General features: G+C 37.0%; 2 protein-coding genes across 3 annotated transcripts; one reads left to right on the forward strand and one right to left on the reverse strand.

Moving 5' to 3' along the window:
* The first annotated feature begins 3,601 nt into the window (after positions 1-3,601).
* LOC108679038 (glutamate receptor ionotropic, kainate glr-3) lies at positions 3,602-8,651 on the forward strand. Its single transcript, XM_047879604.1, has 9 exons — positions 3,602-3,840; positions 4,292-4,398; positions 4,907-5,083; positions 5,349-5,466; positions 5,680-5,845; positions 6,654-6,871; positions 7,302-7,552; positions 8,008-8,113; positions 8,541-8,651. Exons 1-9 carry the CDS (start codon positions 3,799-3,801, stop codon positions 8,649-8,651), a joined length of 1,296 nt encoding a protein of 431 aa, XP_047735560.1. The 5' UTR covers positions 3,602-3,798.
* Positions 8,652-10,271: 1,620 nt separating this feature from the next.
* On the reverse strand, positions 10,272-19,748 carry LOC108679047 (ras-related protein Rab-32). 2 transcript variants are annotated; one of them, XM_018167557.2, is made up of 5 exons: positions 19,292-19,748; positions 14,433-14,640; positions 13,551-13,732; positions 12,204-12,347; positions 10,272-12,031 (listed from the first exon to the last, which is right to left on the reverse strand). In XM_018167557.2, the coding sequence occupies exons 1-5, from the start codon at positions 19,331-19,333 to the stop codon at positions 11,912-11,914; spliced, it is 696 nt and encodes a 231-aa protein (XP_018023046.1). In that variant the 5' UTR covers positions 19,334-19,748; the 3' UTR covers positions 10,272-11,911. The 2 variants fall into 2 exon arrangements, with proteins under 2 accessions (XP_018023046.1, XP_018023045.1); XM_018167556.2 differs by lacking the exon at positions 19,292-19,748 and adding an exon at positions 17,194-18,145.
* Positions 19,749-21,005: the final 1,257 nt, after the last annotated feature.

Here is a 21,005-nt window from a genome sequence, read left to right on the forward strand (position 1 = left end):
AATCAATTACTAGAAATATACACATTTTGCTTCCATTCTCGATAAATTCTAACATTTACGACAGCTGAATTCGTGCCATGACATGTGCAAAGTTAAGATTTTTCTGTTCGGATGGAGTTGAATGTTTCGTTAAGATTCCGTAAAGACGATATGACAAATCATCATTAATATGAAATCGCTTCCTGAAGTGATACTAGGTCAGCTGTATATTGATGAAAAATCTTCTGTAGTTTGATGCATACGGAACTCACAAAAAAATAACAGCTGACAAAAATTTAATTGGATTGTCCGTAGTAACAGTCAATTTTAACTTAATCTTCATAAATTCTGTATCAAAATACCTCCGGCAAGTCTATATGTCGTTTCTCCAGTAATTTTGAAAAGAAACTTGTGCCCAGATCTAGGATTTAGCGCTGAAACTTATTTATGTGAAATTGGCAGTTTTGCATTGTACGCACGGTGATTTAAGATCTTTAAAGACCTTAAATCATATAAAAATATTGGTTATCAAAGAAAACTCATAGCTGCAGCAAATTGCAAGCTTCCCTCAGTCCATGATAAATAGGGAGCTGCTCAACGATGTTTCTTTACTGCCACTGTGTCATCATTCATCGTATCCACGGACTCGAGTCTCCGTCTCTACGACAGTCAGTTTTGGCAGTCAGCGAGGGAAGGACTCCAACTTTATTCAAGACCTTTAAATAACTCATATTTTTCCATTGAATGTTGCCTTACATATCCTTTCTATAATAGACTTCGAAAGCATTTTATAATTATAAATCAGCTACATTGAATGCACAATTCGAGTTTTTCATTCCATACAGTTTTCCGATTTTGAAAACTGTATGGAACTTGAAATTCATAAAAAATCTGAGTGATTTCCAAAAAATTAAGCTTCTGTTGATCAAAATTCATTCATTATCAATCCTCTTTACTAGATAAGGGCAGGAAATATTAAATACAGCGTTCCGTATTTCAACCTCAGAAGCAAAAAATTTAGCGGAAAAGGGAACCGGAGAAAATCAAAGGAAAATTTTTCCGTCTCGACTCTTAAGGTTTGCATTGCATTGTCGAGTAAATCTTCACGTCAAGACGACGCTATAATAAGCCTCTGGTTTCGTCATCGAAGTTCAGAAAAATTTCACATTACAGCGTATATTTACCTTTTTTGGGAAAAAGGGTCTCAATCTGTTACATGTTGAGGATTTTTTACTCTAATATTTCCTCGTTTACGGCCACTGGAACAGAGAAAATTCACGGGAAAGTGCAAAACTTGAGACTCATCGAACGATGTAATGATTCCATAACATCTCATCGCTGTATAGTTGTTAAATGTGCCAAAGTTGAATCTCGCGCCATGGTTTATTCTGGAATTTTATTGCCTTGAATAAAATTTCTTTCAACAGTGTGAAGATTCTAAACATAATTTTTTTAAATAGAGTTTCAAGTGAGTTGTAGTATGCGAGTTAAGTGAAAGAGTACCATAATCGGTTAAAAATGCTATCCTTGTATTCAACGACTATCGACTATGTTGTTTCCGTACAGGCCTGACAGGCCGATGTTGTTCTAGTAAAGGCTTGACCTACCGGATGATCAGTTCAACGCAATGAATCGCTCCTACAATTCAAAATTAATATACTCGATATTAACTCTTTTCTCGGACGTAATTACAGTGCAAGTAAGTGGAAACAATCAAACAAACGCGTGTTTAAATTCCATATCATATGTGAAATACACAACAAACAATGAAGATCTCATGACACGGTCTCCAAGGACATTATATTCTGAACAAGGCACCGCTGGGCAAATCAGGCGTGAAGATCTTAATGTGATATTGAAGTTGAGTGAACATTACGTGGCTTCTAGAAACCTCGACTACATCACCGTCTACTGGGATCTTGAGGGTAATCATGGTAGCTTAAATTCAATTTCAATTTTTTGCAACAATACTTCCTGATATCAGTTGGATTTATTAATCCTGCGTAAATAAATGACTAATCAATTTCGATATTTTATCAACATTTTTATTTATATTGTCCGTTCAAGGAAAATTTAAACTGCATTGAAATCGAATTTTTTGCTGTAATTTAGATTCTGCAGAGAATTGAAGCTGATTGATTATTATAAAGTAACTGGAAACACTCATCAAGTATAAATTCACTTAATTATATTTACAAATAAATAAATGATATATTAGGATGCTTCTCCGTGTATAAAGGCGACAGATTAAATTGAGCCCGTTAACATAAATTTGAGGGTCAAATGAAGCAATTCTAGCATAATGTTTTCAGATGATGATATTCTACTGAGGTGGTACAAAAATTACGACCAAAGCGTTCCCGTGAATATAAAACTCTGCGCACCGACCGGAGGAGATCCCGCTGAGCATGCCTTTGGACTGAAGGATGCTGCTGTGGTCGGGACTGGCATGCATGTGATGCTTTGCAATGGGCGACTGCAAGAGAAATACCTTACGCAAGTAAATCACGAGTAAACAGTCAAGAAATTCATGATCTTCCAAAACCCAAAAACCGAAAAAAAAAAAAAAATATCAGGAATTTACAAGAAATCTAGTCAGATTTAAAATTATTCCAGCGGAGCTTGGGATAAAGATATTCACTGTAATGTCAAGTCCGATATTATGGAGAATGATGTCGGTGATCAGGTACACGCCTCTAAGAGATTTTATTGTCTATAATTTATATGCTAATCGAGGAATAATATCGAAATGTACAAATAATAGCCGTGACATCGAGCAGACCACCCAAGTCCGTCTCAGGCAATTTCTAGTGGCCAAATAGGTTGAACCTTGATTTTGATATTATTATTATATCGCTGATGTCTTTATTTACGAACTTTTTGTATTATTGAGAAATTATTCATGATTAAATTGTCTATCTAAACCACACTTTTTATGGGAACGTCAAGGAATAAAGTAATAAACACTTCTATTGAACTGAAGGCCCTCGTTCGGAGAGGGTATGGGCATGACGACGACTTCTTGGTGTCGAGGCTCGCCGGTCATTGGCTGCTGGTCGACCTCGACGACAACGATGTCTTGTCGCAGGATTATTTCATTCCTCTCGACTCGATGGTGAGCCATTTGCTGTATTAATCATCTTTATTTTATCTATTAGTATCAACAATACTGTTCCACAATACGATGACAATTCGCAAACTAATCAAATTAAGGCGTTCTACAATATTATTCTAAATGGAACCGTTTGAAATTTAAACCTTTGATCATAATTTTACTTTATTCATCGTGGAGTTCGCTCATATTGATCATGGAATGAGAACATTAGTTCAGTTTTCATTTTAATGAAGCTATTCCAAAATTAATTTTCTTGTTTTGCTTGTGTTAAATTGCTTGTTATTCTGCAAACCATTTTGTTTGATTTGTCATTCACTCTTATTGAATGGCACAATATCCATGAATACAGGTTCTATGTCTCACTTAATCTTGATAATATAAAATTTAATTCTTCCATCGAGGTCATCCGTCCTGAGAGAGCAGACCGTGGATTTACTCTCAACGCCATCTGGAGCACCGCTAAAGGGTTGCCTCAGAAGTCACACTTGATTGGCTGGTTTGAAACCAAGCCGCTGGGAAAGCAACACGGAAACAACGGCCGGACATTCGAACAACCATTCGGGCAGAACGAACCCAGTGACATATGTAACGAAAGAAATAACGTAGAACTGGAGCGAGAAGGCCTTCCTTTTGATAAAAAAGTGGAGTACAGAGACGTCTCCTACGCATTAACGTTTAGCAGAGAAAGAAAGTATGACTACAGGATGGACATGTCGGGTATACACTTCGTCGTCACCTCCATAAACGTTAGTCCAGTTCAACAACTAAGTGGCTTTGCAGGAAGCTCATTTAAACATTTTTGAGCATTCAGTCGGTATGTTGCAAATCCCCGCTAAACTTCTGTGTTAAAATATTTAATACTATTTTTTATTGCTTATTAACAATCCGTTGCAGTCGGGTTTTAATCTGGCAAGTTATTCCAATAGAAATTTCGTTCTATGGAAATGGCACTGAGTCGTATTTTTTGTTTCGTTTAAACATCGATGCAAATTCGAACATCTATTTCTAAGGAATAAAATACATTTTGAACTATTAAATGCATAAATTAAAATTTGATTATTAGTCGTAAAGTCATGTAAAATAAACTTTTCAGGTAATTCTTACTTCAGAATGCTGCAAGTAATTTAATCTTCATATGACTTTAGGAAACTTAAGTTGGTTCCACGCATTCAATTTTGAGTTAAATTTTTTCCACAGAATACGCAAGCTCATTATTCATCGTACGACTCATCGCTTGACCGCTTTGTCATGTCTGGAGTCTTTGGAGAAATTTTCGAGATCGCCAAAACAAAAATGAATTTCACGTGAGTTAACTATAAATATATTAGTTCTGAATTCCTTGAGTAATAGAACCACTCAGTCTACTATAATCTTGAAATGATCGAATCAAAAATATTCTGAAATAATATGATTTTGTAAAATTAATTTTACCGAAAAATTTAGCAAGTACCTAATTGGCGAAAAAGAAAAATAATATTCATTCGATATGAAAAAAAATCTACTCTGTAATGGGAAAAAATGTAAGTTTGAATCCAAAGATAGTATGCATGTACGTATTATATTCTGTTTTTTTGTCTGTATGTTTAGTAAACTCTCCTTTACTTTAATTTTAGTATGTATTCTGGTTCTTTCAGAAAATACTGCATGAGATTGAACTGAAAATAATTTTTTATTTCCTTTGCCCGAAGTTTAAAGTACCAGATCACAGAAGGATAACAAGAAAAATCCGGTATATGAAGTCCAATTGTTCAAAAGATAATAATTAAATTCACTCCCACCGTGGTGATGTCATTTTATTGCGTGTCTGCCCAGATACTCAGTCGTCAGTCCAGCTGACGATGAATTTGGAGTGCTGCTGGACAACGGAAGCTGGACGGGTCTCGTCCGCGACCTGGTCAGCCGCCGAGCCGACATCGCTGTCGCTTTCCTCACCAAGACCATGTCCAGATGGGAGGCTATTTCCTTCTCGGCCACCATTCTTAATTTCCGGCAAGGCATTCCAACACCATTAATTTCAATAGAGCTATTTCACAATTCTTTGTTTCCAGTAAGGAATTCTGCCGTCTTTGATTCCCCGGGAGCATTTTTTTTTTTCATTTAAGTCAATCATTCCTGCATAATTGATGCGGTAAACTAATACACCATGATTGATACACCATGATTGAAATCAAATTCCAAATCCACAAGGGAATCCATTGCTACATTAAGAGCTATGAGAATTACAAAAATGAACCTCTATCATTTGTCCTCTCAGATACAGAATCTTCGCGCAGATCCCGAGTAGCTCGACGTTGCGGTGGCAGGCGTATACTCGGCCCTACAGCGCCACCATGTGGCACGTGGTCTTCGTGTCATTCTTCGTCTTGTCCGGGGTCTTTGCTTTGGCTTCACACTTGTGCTCGTATAACTTGAAAAACATCATTAAAAATCGAGATGATAGTATATGTACGAAGGACTCGCCGAAAAATCCAAAAAATTTCGACAGGAGCAGAATTAACCAACACTTTTCTGATGCCAACCGACAACATTTGACACGTCCTCGAGTTCTAAGTCATTCTTCACGGAATTCCAATTTTCGGCATAAGCTCCTGGCTAAAGTTGACCAAACATTCACACAAAATGGAAAAACTGATACAATTAGTGAACTGAAATTCAGTACTTCAAATGAGAAAAATATTAAAGAAATTCGAAACCTCATCGAGTGGAGGAACGTCGCTTGGCTTGTAGTCTGGAGCGCCTTTGTGCAGCAAGGTGCATGATGTTCAAATAATATACTGCTATATACATCATATATGTACTCTCAGCAATGATTCACTCGGCAGCATATAAGATGATATTCTAATAATATACGTCATATATGTACTACTAGTACATATATGTACTACATATATGTACTATATGTACTAATTCACTCGCAAGCATATATACTTTAAAATGACAAAACATTAGCAAAGATTTCATTGAGGAATTCTTTGTCAGGCACGATGTCTCATTTTCTATCTTTTGTTACCTCCAACCCCTCATCATATGATTGCCTGCCCTAATCATATGAAGTCTTATAATGAAGATAACAATAACGCCAAAATGCAAACAAAAAAGAACTTTCGAAAATTTATTCAACTGCAAACGACCAAAAAATACACATCAAGAAACGTAAAAAGTACTGCAACTTTCATTATTAGTATTCAATAACGTATATCATTTGCCACTATGGTCTATTAATTAATTGAGTTGTAATCAGGTGACTAACTGGAGCAAAAATATTCTCCTATCGTTTTAATATTTCCCAAATAATTACTTAGTAAGTCAAGGAATCCTGATCAATTTTGGTGCTTTTTTTCGTTGAGATTGAATTGTTCTGTTGAATTGATCATCTTCTGCACAACTTTACATGCTGATATGTGGCGGCACCATGCATACTCAAGGCTTTTTACCTTTCAAAACTTTATATAGAATTTTAATTCGAAGATTATGAATTCATTCAAAATGTATGGTCATTTAATAATTTCTTGCCCTCACCTGTGGATTCCTTCGTAATGAATTCGGGGTTACCATGCAGGGTTTCCAGATTCACCCCGCCAGATGCCACTGCGCGCGATCTTTTTGCTGATCTACACCGTAGGACTGCTGCTGCTTACGGCCTACTCAGCAACACTGATATCCTTCCTGACGGTCACAGACAACTCCCTGCCATTCGACTCGTTCTCCACACTGGCGGCACTAAAAGACTACAGACTTGGAATACAAATAGGATCAGTGACTGAAGAATTGCTCCTTGTAAGTAAACCAACACCAGTGCCAATGCTGCCTTTACTAGAGAAATAAAACGCAATTACGAGAGAAATATTTCCGCAGCAGAGGCGCGCATGAGTGTATGAAAAATTTACAATCTAAGCAGAGAAATGGATCTAATTAGTGAATGACTGATTCCAGAAACACTAATTATAGAATTCTAGATTATCTGCGTGAACAGTAAATTTTTAGTAACTGAAAGCCAAAAACCACCATAATTCACCACTTGTGGAGAAATATTTTATTCACTAAACTCAAATGTGGAAACTATAAGTTTATGTCGAACCTTCAATTGAAATTAGGTCGGAATCGATTGCTATGTTGGAACCAAACTACTTGGATGTTGGAGCTAAACTCGTATAGCATCCACATTTCTGAATTTTGAAAGTATTATAATGTTGTCTCTTACTGCCAGTCTCCATCGTACGTGAAGCTGTACGAGCAGCTGGTGGAGCCTCATAAAGATACTCAAAGTCGGAACTTTACGGCCCTCAAGTTGAGTGCTCTACGTGACCCATACTTTGCTGTGCTTGCAACTTATGAGGTTCAACGGTCAAGTTACGATGGTGGTTGTCTTCTGGCAAACTCGAAGCTCGACCTTATGTTCAACGACGGGGCTTTCGCTTTCAGGAAAGGATCTCACTTCGTACCACTCTTCAGCTACTTGTGAGAAGTTATTTAAGTCGTTTCATAATTTGGGCGAAAAGTGCACTCATGCGTACGTGTTATGACTGTTTTTTTTAGAAATACTGAAGAGAATTGCCGAGAAACATTAATAATTATTGTTTTTCACACTCTTGGTTAACTCACATTTCGCAGGTAACTTAAACGGACTCGCACGTTTCGGCCGTTTTAATAGAAAGATGACTATTATCTTTCCTATCATATTTCAGTTATCATGTCTAAACAGTAAAAATATGGCACTGATTTCTCTTCTACCATGAATTTTTTATTCCGTACTGCAAAAAACAACTCGCATTCTAGTCATAATAAGTATCCTTTCTGTATGTTTTAAATTTCTAGCGAAATTTTACGTCTCTTATACTAAAAATTTTTCTTTTAACGTTTGAGAGTTTTTTACTCTTTTTGATTTAATTCTAACTTTGTAATTCGTTTTACAGCATCAATCAAGTGAAAGAGTCAGGGATTCTGGAGAAAATTATCCTGAAATATTATCCATCGTACACGTGCCCCGACACGTTCGACATGTCAGTTGGCTACAAGCAGGCAAGTGCACCTAGAAGTTATTGGTTATTATTTTTATCAATATTCTAGTATTCGTATCAGTAAATTTAATTATTATAATTCTATATGTACGATTTGTATGCATAACATACAACACAGTCATATCCAGTCATGGTTCTATTCAATCAAGCTGGTATTTCCACCACTCTGATATGAACAATTTTCGAAATTTATCGATGTATATAGTTACGTACACTAAAAGACATCATCATTATTTGATATCATATCTTAATTGAACTGTGTCTGGGTTGGCCCATTCGGCAACAACCTCGAACGAAAATTATTTAAATAGCTTCTAAATCTTGCTTATTTACTTATTTAGCTTCTAAATGTCGCTTATTTACTCTGATTATTTACTACGTGTATTACAGACTGAAAATATTTATTGCTTTATCTGTGCCGGTGTCAGGTTTTCACTGCATTTCTGTGCCTCGTGATGGGCATGACGCTTGCTGCTGTGATGCTGGGGCTCGAAATGCTCGCTTGGCGACGTTCAAGTCGACTGCGGCCTGACGTCTGACTATTCCTAAACGTACGCATAACTAAGTACAGGAGATAATATCTGAATAATTAGTAATATTTGTAGGTTTTATTATGCATGGAGCGCTATAGTATTGAAGCGCTATTTTAGTAATCATTTACTTCATGAGTAAGCAACTTTACCTCACTACCATTCAAAAACAAAATTCTCACTTGATTATCCGTATCTCGGCAAATATGTTGCTGTGATGAAGGATCTTCGTAAAGTCAGAATTATAAGCTCATTTGAAATTTCTAAATTAAAGGCTTATTGAAGAAGTTGTAGATAATAGCTTCCGTGACAATCTGAAGTTAGCATCTCGTCAAATGGTTAGCAGCGTTATAAACATGTTGATGTAAGCATCTTGTCAAATGATTGACACACTCAACCGGATAGATATAAGGGCATATGTACTATCCACATAGAGCATCGCTCTCTGCATGTAGCACTGATACGCCCTCTTTCCAGGCTAAACTGAGTCAGGAAGACCAAACAAGGGCAAAGAGTGTAACGTTTTTCGGACATAAGTATCGATAATTTCTCTGATTGCAGATAGCAGTAAATTTAGGATTGGACTTGGCAACTACAGTGAGCAAAGAAAATCGCGTAGTATGTCAACTAACATATCGTGAAAATTTTAGTTAGTGATTTTTTTGTGAGAGGCTTCCGTTGAACGGATGTTAAGAAAAACTGACATAAAAATTTGCAGGTAAAGTTTTACATTCGAGGCTATAATATTATTCCAGTAGGAAAAAAAGTAACGATACCAATTAAGTCAATAGGTTTTCATTATACGTTTTTCAATATAAAAATTAATTATATGCTCCATGATTGCATGATTTACCAAAAAGGCCAAAAATTTGATATGAATTCGGGGCAAAAACATTTGTGAAGGTGAAAATTTTTCAGACTCCAATTCCCGCAAAACGTGTATACTATTCATATGAAAAAATCAAAATTCTTCCGTATGCCAGTAAATATTCCGGAATTCAAGTTGTTCCGTCGTCAAAAATTTATACATTTCTCTACTCGTCACAATATTTCTTACGAATAAGAGTAACAATCGATTTGACATGAAAAATATTGAGATGCTCTACAGCTTAAAGCAATTTTCCATTCAGATGCACGAATTATATTAGATAAAATATTGTGGTTCACAGGCATGACGATTCTCCTTGCATCATAAAATAATTTCTTATAAGAGCAATCAACAATTTAAGGTAAGTACCGGTATTGCCTCCCGTGTTCCGATCATATTATTCAGAGTAACTACCCAAATAGAATATTTCAGAGTCGAGCACCAGCTGTCAAAATAATTTCGGTTGAGTTACCTACGATGGACGTCCATTTCAATGAAAAATTGGTTGAAATTGAGCATGCATTGATTGCAGTAACACCCAAACGGGGTATTTTTATCATGAATTTTGATGTTTCAAGACGGATTTAAGCCAAAGAAGCATGCATTTTCATGTGTACACATCCTCAATGTGCTCTAAAAACAAGTGAAAATTTGTGGCTTATGAATGCCAGATGTTATCAATAGCATAGTGATGTCGGCGCTAAAGAGTAGGCCTGATGTGGCCTGTCGCCGAATCTCGAACTTTTCGTGACTTGTTCATAGAAGATCTAAAATCTTGTCATTTGACAAGATCTTTTCACGACTGACGATAGTTAGATATCGCTACTAGACTATTTCAAATCTAATATTTTATCTAATTCCATGGAAACGCGAGTTGCAGTACTATGGGGAATGTTCATAGAAAGGCTACTAACAATTATTGTAAATACCAGCAAAGAAATTCATTCGATGTAAAATAATAAAAATAAATTATATGTATCAAACAACAAATGATGGAATTAAATGTTACTTGGTTTTGAATAGAAAAACTGGTCTCAGCATTAATCGTCCAACGACAAATATATTAGTTCAATGTTGAAAAACTACTTCATGTGACAAATTTCGAGCTAAGCTTATTATAATACTACTGCACTATAATGAAAAGGCACGATTCCAACGATTTTACTAAGGCAATCTAATTGGTGTTGAACATTTGATCATTGAATTAGTCCGGTTCATATATACAACTGCCACATCATTTTATTTCCGAACTCTAAAATTATAGAAATTAGCGTTCAGAGTTAATCGTGATCCATGTCTAAAACTCATCTATTATAACTAAAAAATATGAATTTGGATCCGAAAATCGCAAGCTTTTATTGCCCGACTGCAATCGCACCAAAAATAATTCGAGTTCGAGCTCATAAATAAAAATGTTCGTCACGCAGTTTTGAATTCATGAGTGTTCGACATTGTGAAATGGACGATCAGCCATGATCGTCGTACGATCAGCCATGCGCTCAAGTTGAATTTCATTTGATTTTGAATTTTCACTTTTTTAATTCAAATAATTCATATGACAGATTATGTCTAGCAGTGCATCTATAGGATTTCGCCAGACTGAGAATAATGAGTGCTTGCACGTTTCTCACCAAGTTATTGTATACAGGATTATTATGTCCAAATTTGCTCGTGATTTCAGACTACTTTCGATTATTGACTGCTTTTCTGACTGCGTGTTTGAAGAACACACAACACTAAGTCTGAGTATCGGCATCCGTCATGCCGAACTATGTTGCAACTTTACACGAATGGCCTGGTTAAACTGTCCCATGTTTGAGGCAAAAAACGCACAATTATCAAAACATTCAACACCAGTCGCACCAAAAACTTAAGTACATCTGTTTTAGTGGCATATCTATATACTTATACAAAATCGTCCAAACTAATATAAAAAATTCGGGTGCACGGTCAATGAAATGAATGATAATTGGGCGGACGTGGCATGAATGCTTATAGCAATGAAACGTTAACAGACTTTGAAGAACTATTCGCCTGCGAATTCTGTAATACTTGCGGTTGAACACTTATGCTGCCGACAATATAGATATTTCGTGTGTGATACGACTATCGACGCTTGGCTAACCTATCTGAAAACACAGCAGAAGCACTTGGGATTTTGGACGGTGTAGTTTTAATCACCTTATCAAGGTAAAATTCTCGGCGTTTATACTGTGAAGACTTGAAGAGCCTACTAATAAAAATCACGATTCCCAGCCTGGAATCTGGAATAATTTCCAACTGAACTAAATCAATGAATGTCCCAAAAAGCTAACAATTTATCTCATAAGTCCAATGACATTCTTTCGTACATATGTCATTTGCATCCTGAAAAATAGCGACATTCTAAGCTGCAGGAAGATCAACATTTGCAGTTGGATTCAGGAGGAGAAGATCTCCCTTGACCCGGAGAATCGATGGAGAATCTATCAGGATCATAGGAATCACTTGCCAACTGACCGTTCTGTTCCATGGATAAGATCTGGGGAAAAAAAGCTAATAGGCATCAAAGTGCAAGGCAATAGAAAATAATCTATTCGTGTGCCGCTTGATAAATTGTATTTCAAGATTCCGGTCCATTTTTTTCACCAAGCTACACCAAACTGAAATCTATCAAATCTATCAACAATAAATTTCAAATAATATTTTCTCACCTGATTCACTAGGAATTTGGCTGCCTCGTCGATGTTGATGTTCTCTTTGGCCGAGGTCTCGAACCAGCCGGCGTAGCCGCTGTCTCTGCAGTACTCGTCCATCCGTGCTGGGCTGTTCACGATGCCTTCCTTAGGCTGGTCGCACTGCACGGTTCATCAAGCATCAATATGATTCATTTGCACTGTAGCCACATAACTTGCACTGTAGCCACATGACTTGCACTGTAGCCACATGACTTGCACTGTAGCCACATGACTTGCACCGTAGCCACATGATTTACACTGTAGCCAATATGAATCGTTTGCACTGTAGCCTCATTCAGACATGACCAGAAAACTACATAGTATACTTGTTTGCTGTTGTAGAGAAGACATAACAAATTGTACATTAGGTTAAAGATAGATTTTACGACGAAGTTCCTATTTTGAGCTTCGATAGGTTAACGACTTTGTACTTTGCAGGCAATTTAATTGAGTTATAAAATATAGCTGATAAATAAATTTTCTTAGCTAGCATTATATATCTATCAAACTTTTTTAAAATCTGATTTTTTTTCATTGTTAATTTGTTTCTGCCGGCGATTAACTGAGAACATTATAGTAAGTGTAGTATTAATTTATTTAAATGTTATTTTACAACTGTGTTAACTTCTTTCAAACTCCGATTATTGTTACTTTTTAGCGCATTTTCTCATTTATGGAAAAAATGCACTATTGTGCTCGCCATGTCCGTCTGTCTGTCTGTCCGTCCGTCTGTCCGTCCGTCCGTGACCTCAAGTTTTCGTCGACGAGAAAATGTGCTCAGTGTCACTCACTGCTGTGAGTACTGAGTTATCTGAGTTATGTTTTCATAATTGCTTATCTGTCTCGCGCTCCTCAAATGTACTAGCTTCTCCGACCTTTAGGAAGGTCCGGCTTATTAGCTAACGTCTGTTTGATCAGTGTTCAATTGTTCGTGGCCTGTAACGAAAACAGCCTACAATATTTTGGTGCTTCTATTATTGTTTTCAAACTTGGTTCTGACTTTTTTAATTTGTGTATTAAAACTGGTATAAATTCCCCATATATTTGAAAATATTAGTAAATTTTTAGATACAATATTGTTCTTAAATATATAAAGTGCATCATCTCATATCGTAAAAATTTTGTCTTTGATACTTGAAAATAAAACCAACACGGTAACTTATTAAACCCTGTAGTGTTTCACAGGGTTACTGAAATAAAATCTCCAATAGGTAAAATTACTACAGTTTCTTTCGCATAAAGAACGCAAATACATTTTTTAACCAAATATTCACTACAAAAATGTTTGTTGATACATGAGCAATGCACAAGAAAATGTCTCACCTTGTTTGCCAGTAAGACTGTCGGAATAGGAGAGCCGTTGGGGAGGGTGACTTTAGTATCGAGGTCGTTCTTCCATTTGCTGACGCAGTCAAAAGTCTGCGCACGCGTCACGTCAAAGACGATGAATGCACCAACGGCCTCTTTGTAATACACACGCGTCATGTTGCCGAAACGCTCTTGACCTGCAATTATAATATACATTATTTATATTGCCATGCTACTCGTTCATGACTTGAACTAACGTTTTATAAAAATTATGTAAATTAATGTAAATTAAAGTGTGAGATGTGCATAGTAAGGTGGGAACTCGTACTCAAATCAAGCAGCTATATTGCCATAATTATAAGTTTGACATTCAAAGTTATAAAGTTGATATTTAAAGATTAAGTCGTCCCATTAAAGAACTTTATTCTTTCTGTTGAGTAATATTTTTAGTAATTGTTCAATGAAAACAAAACAAAGCTAATGCGGAGCTCAACACGTCTTTAATCAAGCGAAGACTTTTACATGCTTTTCTTGAAGCTTTACGTTGGACAAAATTTTAGTCAATAAATAATAATAATGAATAAATAATTTTATTTTAAATATTATTTTAGAAACTATCTCAACATTTTCGTGTTTTTTGAGTATGTGTTGCAGTGTGTGGCAGCGGTATAAGTAAGGATTGTGGATGCGTGGCATGAATAAAAAGCATCAGACAGTGGCTATTTTTTGGAGTAAATTCCATTCATAACGTAAATAGCTCTCATTTTTGATAACGCAGCGAAAGAAAATCAATATAAATTATAAGTGCTTACAACCTCTGTTGATATATCACATGTGCGAATAGCCTATGATATCTTGAAGCGATCTTGCGTCATATTAGCCATCCACGAGACTCACCAGCAATGTCCCAGAGCTGTAGCCTGATGACCGTGTTCGCGTCCCAGCTGACGACCTTAAGAGCAAAGTCCACCCCGATGGTTGCCCGATAATGTTGACTGAAGAACTGATGAACGTAGCGCTTGATTATCGAGGTTTTGCCTGTACCCAGCTCACCGATCACCAGAATCTTGAAGAGATGCTCGTTTTTGTCACCACTGCTGCCCGCCTGAAGAATGTGCAGCGTCAGGTATACAGTTCATTCGAGTAAGAATTTATTATATATGGAGGTAATTTATGCTGCTGCCTGTTACACTTTAAAGATATTAATAAATAATTGTTTTTCGTCGGTTTAAAGTGTAAAATAAACTTTTGGATTAGTCGAGTTATAAATCCTTCTAAATATTAAATATTTCTCTAAAAAACTCTTGGCAACTGCAAATTAATGCATGTAAAGTACACCAATGTATGGAGATTCTTTTGAATTCATTCAGTCACTAACACTGAACAGTGAACATCATGCGTACAGACAACATTATCCAACTATAAGAGCGAAATGTTAAGCGAAAAAAAAATACATAAAACAATGAGTATTATTATAAGGTAACTAATGACACCACTATTCCAACGAGTGTCGAATATTTATTTTAACTTTGAAATAATTGCTAAAACATGTGCTGACTGCTGAGTTGTTCGTAGGTGTGAACCGGCCACGTGAAGAGGAAGCCGCGCGTGCGTTACGCTTCTACGGCTTCCGTAACACTAAGGCGCTCAGCTATGATACCAGACCGGTCATTGATAATTTTAAAGAGGAAGTGAGATGTTTTCATGAAGTCACTTGTGAAAATAAGGAAAAATAAGAATAAAATCCACAATACAAATTGTCTCTTCATCTTAGATGTAAAACAAGACTTTGATATGTAAATAATTTATGCCAGGGGAGATTTTAGAGTGGAGTGTTTTCGTACTTTACTTTAAAATAGGTAAGTAAGTAAGAGTACGTCTGAATACTCGCAAACATTTTCATAATCCTATCAATACGCTAGGAATAAAACTATGTAGTGCCTGCGATCAAACAAAATAAACTCACTAGTGGTCTACGGAGAGCTATTGTTAAAGATTACCAATGAAATAAGAAATTATTGAACAACTTAGCTAAGAAAAGGAGTGAGCTCTTATTTTTGCTTTCATACTGTGAAAGATTTCCGACATATCCAGAGAAAAATCTACTAGCCAAAAATACTCTCAAATCTACCAAGCCGCCCACCGATGAACTGCTTATGCTGTCGGCAGAATTAAGACTGATATCGATATCCTCGAAAGCAATTCCCAACGAGGAAGGGGCTTTGATATCCTTCTTTTGTGAGACAGAATCTGTGCCTCGAAGTGGCTGATAGTCGATTTGCCGCACGTATTCATGCTGAGGCATTGAATAATCTGGATCCACGGCGTCGTAGTTCAGAGTCTCCGAGCTTATTTCATTGAGTTGGTTATCGATAACTGACATTGAAGAGGTCTGAGACGATGACATGCTCTCGTATTGCCGAGCAAGCGTTGGTTGTGTACCTCGTGTTAAGATCTGAACAACGGGGAGTTTACTTGGTTTTGCAACGGAAAAAACTGAGGATTTGGAGTCTTTCGGATCTTTTTCGGATTTTCCAAATGCAGAGAAATAATTGGTCGCATTTTCGCTTATTTTTGGGTTGGATATAGTTTTCAGTGGTTCCGGAGAAGGAATTTTCCTAAGTAAACTAGTTTTGGAAGAGGGTTTATTTAGTTCTGGGGACGAGTTTCTATACGAGTTAGATGAATTCAGGGAAAAGTATGCAGGCAGCCCTTCTAAGTCAGACGATATGAACGGCGCAAATGTTTCTAGTGTCAGTTTTCGAGGTTGTCGTGGCGGAGATGTATTTACAGGAGACTTCGAAACGGGACTTTTGAAATTTTCTGAACAGTATCGAGAGGCAATTGCATTTACCTCGTCGGCTGTGAGGCTCCTCTTCGGTAAAACTGACGAGCTGGAAGGCATAGATATCTTGGAAGGTTTTACGATTTTGTCGTCAGCAGTTGCATTAATCACATTCAACTTTGGCTCACTATGTGGTGAACACGGAAGATTAGACGAAATTTTCAGAGTTGGGATGAAAGATTCTCTAACACTGAGCTTGACGTTTTCTCGCTTGGAGCTTACAGACAAATTAGAGGCGTCAGCAGAGATGTAAGTTGCGGATACGTCTAGCTTTTTCATGATTCCCGACTGTTCAGAATCGGTAGTTGAACGCGAGGTTGAGGTTTGTGAATAAGCATCGAATTCCTTCAATCTGGATGCTACCAGGCTTGGATGTGGAATTGGCGACACGGGAGGTGTGTAGATGGGCGAGCTCGGTGGTGTGCTTGCGGAGAAGTAGGAATCTGCAGCTGGAGGTGAAAGTGCACTAAGAGATGTTTCGCCTCCTTCAATTGAGTTTTGGTCTACATCCGAACCCGAATGTTTATTACTCGAATATGACGTATCTTCTTCCTCCATGTCAATTTCGAACTCTTGAGACGATTGTTCAGAGCAACTCCAACTATCCGAAACATTTTTCTTTAATCGACGTGACGTTGAAGCGCTTTTGTCATTTTTGGACAAAAATCCAAGTTTCGGGGACTTATTAGGCTTAAGAATAAATTTTTCTTTGGGACCTGAAATCATATTCTTGACTGAATTCAATTTAGATACTTTACGTTTAGCCCCTGAATGAGCATTGACGATAGTGTTCAAACCGCTTAGCATACTTACGGGCTCTTCTTCTTCAGCATCTGGGCTGATGCTTCCAGTGGCATCTTCAAGTTTTGCTTCAGACGATATGCTTGGCCCGCTAGACCAGGCACTTCCAGATTCTTCGTCAGATTTCATTTCGTGAGATTCTTCGCTGGGGGCGGCATCTTCACTCCTAGGGTTTTCATTGTTCCCGTTTTTGGACTTGCGGTTTCCTTTCTTTCCCTTCCGAAACGATGATATCAAACTCTTCTTCCTCCTTGAAGACTGACTTGCATCTAGTTTTTCAGGAGTGCTCTTTGAATTTGTACTCATTTTCGGACTGTCAAACCAGTAATCGAGGCGTATTTTGTCCCTAACTCATATATGAGGGCAGCTTTCTCTGTGGCTACCAGTTCGGTCAAACAAAGTTAGTTTCGCTTCTTTTTCGGATACTCTAGAATGAAACGACTCGATGCTGTAAAACCGATTCTGTTCTGATAGCAGCGAGGCTTCACTTCTAGTTTTGAATCGCAATGCACTTTCATCGACGGCACTGTAAAGAGATTGAAACGACGATGCTTGACTTATTGAGCTTTCTTCCGTGCCGGAGGTGTTCATGTAAGAGAGGTCGGAAGCAAGAAGTACGTTATTATGTGAAAAACAATTTTCCACCTGCGATAAATTATCTTCTTTAATACAAAAAGAATAACGAGTAGTCAGCTCTTCAAGATAAATAGGCCTTTTTTCAAGAAGCAATGGTGATTTGTCCTCAGTTATACTGCCCTCGTCTCCTAGATCTTCCTTCTGAGAGCGTTCGGTAACTAATGTCCCGTCTTTGGCGAGAAGCGCCTGGACCTGATCGTGACCGTGACGATATTTACAGTGTTCGTGTTTTACGATTGATGTTCGCTTGTCTGTGTCGCGAGCTAAGCTCATCACTGTCAATAACTGGAGAAGACCTTTTTGAACAACTGATCGCTTGACGTGCCAGCGACCACTGCAACTGATTGACAACACAAGTTTAGACCGAGACAAGCTTGCACTTTTTGCATACTTTAGAGAGCTTCCGAGATGCGCTAAGCCGAGTCTCAACCTAATCCTCACGCAGCACTGTATCGGCTTCGACAGCTCCAGTAATAAGCTTCTTAATCTTCTTACGACGCTTTTGAAACTGTAAGCTCTTACACTCTGACAAATAGGTTCTTGAAGCTTGCTTTTACAAAAACAACACGTAGCATATACAGATAGTTTATTAGTACATAATTAAATACAAACGCCAAATAGCTAATGCTTCATCTTTGACGTCATAACACGTTCAGTATTGTATTTGAAAAAATAACTTTTAAAAACATATTTTTTAAACAAAACACTACTAAACAGTAAGTCATGTAATTTTTTTTGCATGGTTCATGTTAAAACTGTAAAATTTCAGATTGAACAAAATTTTCCTCCCTTATTATTGCTATATTCTCAGCTTTAGAAAATAAAAACGACGATCTATCCATTTCAAAACATTGAAGACAAATTGGGTTGTAAGAAAATACCTGGATACTGGGTTTCTTCATCAAGTTGAGTGATTAATTTTTTTTTCCTATAAATGTTTGAAAGTTCATACAATTTAAAGATTCACATCCTTGAATATATCATACTATTTGAAAGTGTCAGACGGCGTAACGTAAAAAATTTTGAGATGATAAATTGTGCGATTGCAAAGCAAAAGTCCATATTTTGAAAGCGTTGATACAATTACTGCAAATCATATTGAAGGATATATGGCTATCATCACAATTGAGATATAGGAGAAGAATTGAACACGCTACCCATGCCATGAATCGAATTCCATGGGAACCAAACCTTGGAATCAATTCATTGTTTAAAAAATAACATTATATCTATATAGTAGATAATTTAATGACATTATTGACAATAAAATACACATACGGAAGCAAAGTACGAAGCCTTGAGTCAAGTGATTTCACTATAACAAAAAAGATCGTGAAAAACATACCTGAAACAGAAAATAATGTTTTAGTGACAACCATCATATGTTTTGGAGAAATAAATCATAGTTTAGGTCAATCACAATTTAAATAATATTATTCGAGTAGTTGATAATGTTTGCTGAAATATCACGTACCTGACGCCTGTGAAGACCGTTAGAAATGTGACCGTTCTTCATTTTGTGCCGTTATCGTTCAACTCAAGGAGATCATGAAAAAGCTACGCTTTTCAATTTCGGAGGAATTATAAACTTTATGCAGACTTCGATGAAATATTAAAATGTTCTTTGATTGCGTAGATATAACGGATGAGAAGCACAGAGCATTTATGAAAGTTATTGTTTGCTTTTCGTCAATGTTGAATATACACATTCGTCATAGCTTCGCTTGGGTTGCAACCTTTGAGGCACTTATAAGCAGTTAACTTCACTTCGAAATTGCAGCTGCCAACAGTTAGGCGGCAAGAAAGTTACATTGAACAATCCATGCTAGTTCTATTAGTATTTTTCAATGTAAAGAAAAACGGTAAGAAATACCTACAGAGTCACTATAGTATATTAGAAACAGATACTATTTTTGAACCACTTAACACATAAAACCTGTCGGCAAAAATTAGACGGCGTTAATTTGTCATCGACACTTTTTATTTTTTTTTTTGTCCTTAGTATACATAGAATAATGCGATGAACTAACTTTAGATATTTTAGTCTGTAACATAAAACATGCACTAATCGGTCGCACCTAACGTATTACGTTAGTAAAATACCCTATTAAGACCACGAGCATGGCAGATCAATAAATGTTAATTATGACTATCATCAACTGGCAGTCGTGCATTGACTGCTTCTATGGTGCCGAAAATTCTTGCAAAGCGTGCAAGAGGACAGACAAGTGAGCATCGCACGACGTTCGTGCGGCACCGCGGCGTCAGATAGTGAGCATCGCACGACATTCGTGCGGCACCGTGGCGTCAGGCGACGCCTGGGCAGGCGAGTCAACTACCGAGGCTTCTTTAACGATGAAGAAAATACAAAAAATTATGCAATCAAGTAAATGGCTGGGAAAAATTTGGAGGTTGAGAAGTAAAATACCTAAAATTTGTGAGGTTGAAATCATTTTAGAAGGATGATTGGTTTCTAATGTTAAAGTCTACTATTTATTACCCTAATAGAATCATCACACGTTTCTGCTGCCCAGAAAATGGCGTTTCATTTTTCGATACAGATAAGCATATATAGTTGCATCAGGACCAAACTGGATGAGTGGCTACGGCACTTAATGGATCATTCTCCACGAGCAACCAAATTAAGCTAACTACCGTATCTATATCTTTAGCTCGATTACAATTCAAATGCTAAATACTTGAAATCCAATCATGAAGTCCTGGTAGAAGTTATGTTCGGAACGCCGAGGCACGAAAAAAACGTAAACGACAGTACCAGGAGTTGTGGAGGCTGCACGCACGAGTCTCATGCAAGGCGCTACAAGAATCCAGAGTACAAATAAGGCAGAATTACGACTGAATGGCAGCATCCAGAGCCATTAATTATGATAATCTTTGCATTGGAGCCTTCATCGATGCGTTCCATTTAATGCCAGAGATATGAGATTCATCTCATTAAGGATGTTAGGAGTAAGAGGATGCTCAAAAAAATAGACGAAAACTTTATATGGTTCCTGATTTAATCAGCTTAGACGTCGTTGGTTACAAAAACAAATCGCAATATTGCATTTTACCGACGATTGCGTGTGAACCATAATGACACAATACAACTAAAACTATTTATACTGGTCAATAGATGTGTGCACTGTGCAAGTTGAATAATGGAATTTGAATGCCATTTAAATAAT

Source organism: Hyalella azteca, unplaced genomic scaffold (assembly GCF_000764305.2).
Source record: "Hyalella azteca isolate HAZT.00-mixed unplaced genomic scaffold, Hazt_2.0.2 contig3397, whole genome shotgun sequence".
In the NCBI taxonomy this organism is placed as follows: Eukaryota; Metazoa; Arthropoda; class Malacostraca; order Amphipoda; family Hyalellidae; genus Hyalella; species Hyalella azteca.

What these genes read in the sequence shown, in the direction of transcription:
- LOC108679038 (XM_047879604.1), top strand. Translation starts at nt 3,799, where the DNA reads ATGGACATGTCGGGTATACACTTCGTCGTCACCTCCATAAAC. An exon ending in AAAACAAAAATGAATTTCAC is followed by an intron (nt 4,399 to 4,906) that starts GTGAGTTAACTA and finishes GTGTCTGCCCAG; the next exon opens with ATACTCAGTCGTCAGTCCAG. An exon ending in TGTCAGTTGGCTACAAGCAG is followed by an intron (nt 8,114 to 8,540) that starts GCAAGTGCACCT and finishes TGCCGGTGTCAG; the next exon opens with GTTTTCACTGCATTTCTGTG.
- LOC108679047 (XM_018167556.2), bottom strand. Translation starts at nt 17,487, where the DNA reads ATGAGTACAAATTCAAAGAGCACTCCTGAAAAACTAGATGCAAGTCAG. An exon ending in ACAGCTCTGGGACATTGCTG is followed by an intron (nt 13,733 to 14,432) that starts GTGAGTCTCGTG and finishes TTATAATTGCAG; the next exon opens with GTCAAGAGCGTTTCGGCAAC. An exon ending in CCAAATTCCTAGTGAATCAG is followed by an intron (nt 12,032 to 12,203) that starts GTGAGAAAATAT and finishes TTTTTTCCCCAG; the next exon opens with ATCTTATCCATGGAACAGAA.